The 7500-nt window shown below is 42.2% G+C and overlaps 1 protein-coding gene across 1 annotated transcript in view; it reads left to right on the top strand.

Moving 5' to 3' along the window:
* The window catches only part of ephb4b (eph receptor B4b), a 25857-nt gene that overhangs the window by 6508 nt on the left and 11849 nt on the right, over positions 1–7500 (top strand). The window contains 4 exon segments of the mRNA XM_081704846.1: positions 3273–3343; positions 3678–3957; positions 4102–4197; positions 4200–4581. Coding sequence (XP_081560972.1) covers positions 3273–3343; positions 3678–3957; positions 4102–4197; positions 4200–4581 — 829 coding nt within the window.

The following is a 7500-nucleotide window of genomic DNA, read 5'->3' as shown; positions in this document are numbered from 1 at the left end:
TGTGAGTGGTGTGTGTGTGTGTGTGATTTCTAAACTCTCAAAACTCTCTTTGAGACGCACATCTTTCTGAGATTGAGCAATATCAGTCCCACATAAATGATCTCTAACTCATTTAAATGTCATGCACACACACACACACACACACACACACTCACTGTGAAGGTTGTTCAATTCTTCAATAGGTGAGGAGATGATTATAGGTGCTTTGCATGGAAAAGAGAGAGAGAAAGCATGCCTGTGTGTGTGTGTGTGTGTGTGTGTGTGTGTGTGTGTGTGTGTGTGTGTGCTGTGTGTGTGTGTGTGTGCCTGTGTGTGTGTGTGTGTATCGCATGTGTTTGTGCCAAAGATGTTTACAACTCAAAAAGTATGGTAGTGTCTCGTGGTGTGTGGTTTTAAGCCAAAGCGCATACACGTAAAGGTCTCGGTATGCTGATCTGTAATTTTGGCGTTCCGCTCCATGACCGTATTGGAATGACCAGGAACATAGCCAGTAAGAGTGTGTGTGTATGTTACTGCAAAAACATTGTGTGTGAGACAAGAGTGGTAAGCAATGAGACCATTCTTTGTAAGGCTAAAAGAATCAAAGAAATGAGAGCAAACTACCTCTAATAGTACTGGAGTTAAGTCAGGTGTGTTTGTGTGTGTGTGTGTGTGTGTGTGTGTGTGTGTGTGTGTGTGTGTGTGTGTGTGTGTGTGTGTGTGTGTGTGTGTCTGTTTGTGTGGGTGTGTGTGTTTGTGTGTGTGTGTGTGTGTGTGTGTGTGTGTGTGTGTGTGTGTGTGTGTGTGTTGGGAGAAGTTGTTGAATGTCTTATAATATCAGCTGAGTTTGTTTATTATAGCAGCCACGCTCAGAAATCAGTGTACCTTAAAGCAATACTCTAATACTAATACTCATTTAATTAAATATTCATACTCCATATATATAAATATAATAATATATCATTATTTATAGTTTGTCTTTTTGTGCTTGTTTTCATTGTCAACTCAGTTCTTTCACTTATATTGTTAATAATGTTAAATAATGTTAATAATGCTGCTTATTGGCAACAGTTGTAATTACAGTTCAGATTGTGTGTGTGTGTGTGTGTGTGTGTGTGTGTGTGTGTTGTCATTATCTGTGTGTGTGTGTGGGGGGGTTCTTGTCAGGCATGGTTTTCACAGTAGGTCTGGCATACAATGCACTACAAATGACTTTAGAATCATTATGCTTCCCCAATATACCCCTCTCAGTATACCCCCCCAATATACCCTATCAATATACCCCCCAATATACCCCCTCTCAATATACCTCCCAATATACCCCCTATCAATATACTCCCCCAATACCCCCTATCAATATACCCCCCAATATACCCCTCTCAATATACCCTCCTAATATATAATTTCCATATACCCCCCCAATATGCCCCCTCCCCAATATACCCCCATCAATATACCCTGCCATTATACCTCCTCAATATACACCCAATATACCCTGTCAATCTACCCCAATATACCCTCAATATACTCCTAATATATTCCCCTTCTCAATATACCCCCTCAATATACCCCCTCTCAATATACCCCTCCTTAATATACCTCAATATACCCCCCAATATACTCCCTCTAATATACCCCTATCGTAATATACCCTGCCAATATACCTCCCTCTCAATATACACCCAATATACCCTGTCAATCTACCCCAATATACCCCCTCAATATACCCCAATATACCCCTTCTCAATATACCCCTAATATACCCCCCTATCAATATACTCCTATTAATATGTTCTCCTAATAGGTTTCCCAATATACCCTCTCAATATACCTCCCCAAATATCTCCTTAAATATACCCCAATATACCCCCTCTCAGTAATTTCCAATATACACACCTCCCCTCTTATACACACAGTTCAGTTCATTGGTGCTTTATTGGACAACATTCACACACGTTACTTACAAATAAATTCTTTTGGGAATTTTAAATGTCTCTCTCTCTCCCTCCTTCTCTCTCTCTCTTTCTCCTTCTCTCTCTCTCCCTCCCTCCCTCTCCCTCTCTCTTTCTCTCTCTCTCTGTCTCTCTCTCTCTCAAGTCAAGATGGCTTTATTGTTATCATGGCAATAATGCAATATTACCAAAGCACTGAAAATGTTTATATTTTTAATTGCACACAATAATAATAATAATAATAATAATAGTAATAATAATACATTTTAAAAAGACATAATAATAACAGTTAATTATAATAAAAGTTTTAATGTAACTTTAAAAGTCAATAAGACATTAACGAGATATTGTAAGTTTTTAATGTGTTAACATTTAGCAAACAGTACTGTGTGTGTTCTACATATTTTTGCAGTAATGGTTGCTGTGCGCTGCTCCAAGAAAGATTTGTCATATTTCATGTTGGGTCATATTACTGAAATTTGGGATTATATCTTGACTTTTCTCACAGTAAAGGAGTAAGTGCATCACTGTCCCAAGCTCAGCTGGCCGGCAGGGATCCATGTTCTGTCCTCTCTGGACAGCCTGGTCTTTCTGATTCTTTCTGAGTCTGGACGTGGTTAGGTTCTGTCTCTGCTTCATGTCTCTGACAGGACGGAGACACTCGGGCAGTTCAGACTCTCTGTTTAGGTCCCGATGACACTCTGATTCTCTTTGAGTTTGTTTCATAGTCCCAATGTTCCAAATAGTTGTTTTTACTCTGCTTTGTAAAGAGATGGCGTTTTCTGCGTGGTGGCTGAGCAGTGTTAGCGAGAGCCTGCTCTGGGGTAGTAGCTGGTACAGGGTTAGTGAGTCTCACAACTACCTGAGACTCTTTTAGATTCAGTTCTTGGGTCTGTAGTGACTGCTGCAGTTATGATGACTGAGTGGACCTCAGACCTCACACACTCACATCCAGCATTTTATTACTCTGTTCAACTACCAGATCATTTGGACCAGATTGAAATGTCTAAATCAGTGTTGTAGAACCTCTTTACTACGTACTATGCTCTGTGAGCTTGCTCCTGTAGCTCCTGTAGCTCCTGCAGGTCCAGTTCTGGCACTCGTTCTCCTGCATGTCCAGGTCCTGTTGTAACTCCTGTGTGGTGGGTGACACCAGCACCAGGTTGTCTGTACAGAGCAGAAATTTATCTTCACTGTTCTGTAGGGTGAGACCAGCAGATGAAGACTGTCCTAACTGTACCATTATCTCTTTCTCTCTCTCTCTCTCTCTCTCGCTCTCTCTCTCTCTCTCTCTCTCTCTCTCTCTCTCTCTCTCTCTCTCTCTCTCTCTCTGTTTTTCAGAAGTCGTGATGAATACAAAGCTGGAGACATCTGATCTCAGATGGACCATCTACCCCAGTACAGACCCTGAGGTAGCACACACGCACGCACACACAGTAACAAAGGTTAGGATGAAACAACATCCACAGAAATCGTGAATAATAGAGTGCACTCAGGTAGGCGAACCAGCCACACACCTGAGAGTCATTACTATAAAACAGCTGCAGTGGTTGTAATTAGGATTGCTTGGTCAAGCTCTTGCTTGGAATTTTGGTCTCACATATATTTCCTGTGCCTCTCTGTCTGTCTCTTCATCTGTCTGCCTGTCTGTCTCTCTCTCTCTCCGTCTGTCTGTCTGTCTCCGTCTGTCTGCCTGTCTGTCTGTCTCTTCATCTGTCTGTCTTTTCGTCTGTCTGTCTGACTCAGTGGGAAGAGATGAGTGGACTAGATGAGGAGGGTAACAGCGTGAGGACGTTTCAGATCTGTCCGTCGGACAGCTCGGCGAGTCACTGGCTGAGGACGCGGTTCGTGCCTGCAGGTGGAGCGTCTCAGCTGTACGTGGAGCTACGCTTCACCATGATGGAGTGTGGCACCATCACCTCCACGATGCGTGCCTGCAAAGAGACCTTCAACGTCTACTACTACCAGAGTGACCAGGACACGGCCACACACACACAGCCCGCCTGGATGGAGAACCCATACGCTACACACACACACACACACACACACACACACACACACACACACACACACACACAGCCCGCCTGGATGGAGAACCCATACGCTAAAGTACACACACACACACACACACACACACACACACACACTGACTGTACTCTCCTGGTGTTGCAGTTGGACACGGTAGCTGCAGATTTCCTGCTCCGGCGTGGGGGAGAGAGGAAGTCCAATGTGAAGACCCTGCGTGTGGGCGGGCTCTCTAAGAAGGCACCGATTTCCAGGCGACATGTGCACACTTCCAACTGCCTGGGACCATTAAAAACGTCTCGTTCTCACGTTCTTTCTCCGCCTTCCCGGAAACCATCCCCCATTCCCTGGTGGAGCAAGCCGAGGGCATGTGTGTAGCTAACTCCGCCCCTGCAGGACTGAGTCCCCGCCCACCCACTATGCTGTGTGGGGAGGATGGGCAGTGGGTGGGGCCTCCCTCTACTTCCTGTGTGTGTAAAGCAGGTTATGAGGCGGTGGACACAGACCGTTGTCGAGGTGAGGCACGTGCAAACCTGTGTTTATCCGTCTGTACGCCATGTTTGTCTCGGTGTAGTCAGGGAGTGGGTGGGAATCATGCAGATCTGCTGTTGCCATGGCGACTTCTGTGAGGTATGGGATGGTCGTCATTTATAGGAGACTGCAGGAGACTGAGGGATTTGAGATCTATGGGTGGGGTTAGCCTGCTGCGGGTGGGGTTAGTCTGTAGTGGGTGGGGTTAGTCTGCTGTGGGTGGGGTTGCTCTGTAGTGGGTGGGGTTACTCTGCTGTGGGTGGGGTTAGTCTGTAGTGGGTGGGGTTAGTCTGCTATGGGTGGGGTTACTCTGTAGTGGGTGGGGTTACTCTAGTGGGTGGGGTTACTCTGCTGCGGGTGGGGTTAGTCTGCTGCGGGTGGGGTTAGTCTGCTATGGGTGGGGTTACTCTGTAGTGGGTGGAGTTACTCTGTAGTGGGTGGAGTAACTGCTGCGGGTGGGGTTAGTCTGCTATGGGTGGGTTTACTCTGTAGTGGGTGGAGTTACTCTGCTGCGGGTGGGGTTAGTTTGTAGTGGGTGGAGTTACTCTGTAGTGGGTGGAGTTAGTCTGTAGTGGGTGGGGTTACTCTGTAGTGGGTGGAGTTACCTAAGGCGTGGTGGGGTTAGTCTAGTGATGGGAAGACTTTGCTGCATGGAGCATTCACATGGTAAGTTGTCCTGGAGGATGGCAGCACTGCAGTGGGTGGACATTTCTGTTGTATATAATACTGCTATGGTATACTTATTCTGTGGTAATACTCTCATGTAAGGAGGCTTAAGCTCAAAGCATGGTTACTTTGGAGTATTTCAATGAACATCCAGTATTCATGAGAGAATGAGGCAAGGCAAAGATGCATGTGCACGCCAAAACTCCTCACACACATGATAACATACAAACACACACACACAGCTTTGACAAATGATAAACACAGGCATGACACACACACACACACAACACATGCATACACACATAATACAGCTACATGCTACATACAAATGATGGCGGTACACACACACATAGAAATTATGAATACATTCATATAGTCACCGCACATTAAGGTCACCTAATTAGTTCGTACTTCAGGTAAAGAGTGGCTCTTCCTGTGCTCTCGTCCTGGTAAGTATTCAGAACACGTTCATTCTTTTAGTGCCAATTTGGTAATGATTGTCCTCAGATTCAGTCATCATAATTACAGCATGACACATACACACACAACACGCACACATACATACATGCAGATGATGATTTATGCTATTATACACACGTTTCCAATCTAAAGTGATAATCAGAAATTTAGTTCCTGGATTCAAGATACAGTCTAGTCAGAGTCAAAATCAGGATCACACATCACACACGCTACACATACATACATCCTTCATAGTTTAATTCTAACACTTGCACTCACTTCTATAACACACTATGATACCGCACTTCATAAATTCACATTAACTACATTTGTAGATCCTACACACTCATTATACTCCACTACACACTCATATTTACACTCTACAAGACTTACATTACATCAATAATCACACTCTTTTCATATTTATAATTCTACATACCTTTAGATTTCATACCCATACCTCTTATGATAATACACTCTACACTTATGATTATATCTTAATATCTTCACATCTTTGATGATTTACATCCCATTTACCTTAGATGACACCACATCTCATTTACACTCATATTCTTATGCATTTATACTGCATGAACACTTTATAAAGATTCCATTTGAAAATTCCAAAAATTCAGGTCTCGTGGTGTCCAGCAAAAGTCTCATAAAAAAAGGTCCGTGTCTCGTGCTAACTATGTCTGTAAAATCCATCATATACTTTGCATCCTGATGCAATCCCAACTCAAAAAGAGCCTGCATCTGCATGTAGTTTGCATGTGTTTGGTTCCCATGTCTAAAAATTTGTGCTGACTGTAATCCACACCTGATAGGTACATATCTGGATCTCCAAGACCTGTCATTTATCTACTAAAAACAATCTAAGCGACAAACACACTCCCTCCTCACTCCACCTCTACTTGAAGACACACACACACAAAGAGGCAGCCGACTTGCACTGCAACTGGGAATCGAGACAGAACACACCATATTATAAAAACGATTTATAGAGCTGATCAGACGATCATACTAGATCCCAACTATATATATATATATATATGTTTATATATAATAATACATGTATATATATATATATATATATATATATATACATATATACATATAAAACTAATATATATATATATTATATAAAATATATATATTTACATATATATGTTTTATATATATATATATATTTTGAGTATACATATATATACATATTTAAGCTTATATATATATATTTATATTTATATATATAAATATATAAATTATATATTTATATATATTACATATATAATATATAATGATATTATATATGACAAAAAAGATATATGTAACGTGTATAAAAAAGTGTGTATAAAAAAGTAAAAGGTAATATGATCCACAACAACACTTGAGGTTGACACAATCAGAAGACGCTGCATGACAATTACACACGACTTGATTTATTCACGAACACAGACACATAGATTTCAGATAAAATGTCCAGACAGATGTCTCTCGAAAGTGGTCCTTTATATGCTACACAATGCAAGATAAACAATCTATGCTCCTGGATAAGTTAACAGATTTGAAAAGTAAGCTAACTTATCGACTCCCATCTCTTCTTCGAATATATACACACACATGTACACACGCACACGTTTGACACAGTAGTTAGAGAGAGATGAGATGAGATGAGATTACTTTCCTTCACTCACACACAATCAAAGGTAAGGTGCCCACGTACCAGTGAATTCAGAGATGAACACAAGACGACACACACATACACACACACGAGGAGGTCACTGAATATTGGAGCCTGGGAGAGTTCAGGACTGGGCGCCACCACTGTGAAGGCTGGGATGGATGGGAATCTGTAGTCCAAACTGGGACTGACATTGGTTCAAACTTA

The sequence above is a fragment of the Electrophorus electricus genome, chromosome 21 (assembly GCF_041902795.1).
Source record: "Electrophorus electricus isolate QZ-2024a chromosome 21, ASM4190279v1, whole genome shotgun sequence".
In the NCBI taxonomy this organism is placed as follows: Eukaryota; Metazoa; Chordata; class Actinopteri; order Gymnotiformes; family Gymnotidae; genus Electrophorus; species Electrophorus electricus.
The sequence above is the reverse complement of the archived record's forward strand: the minus strand, read 5'-3'. Positions and strand labels throughout refer to the sequence as shown.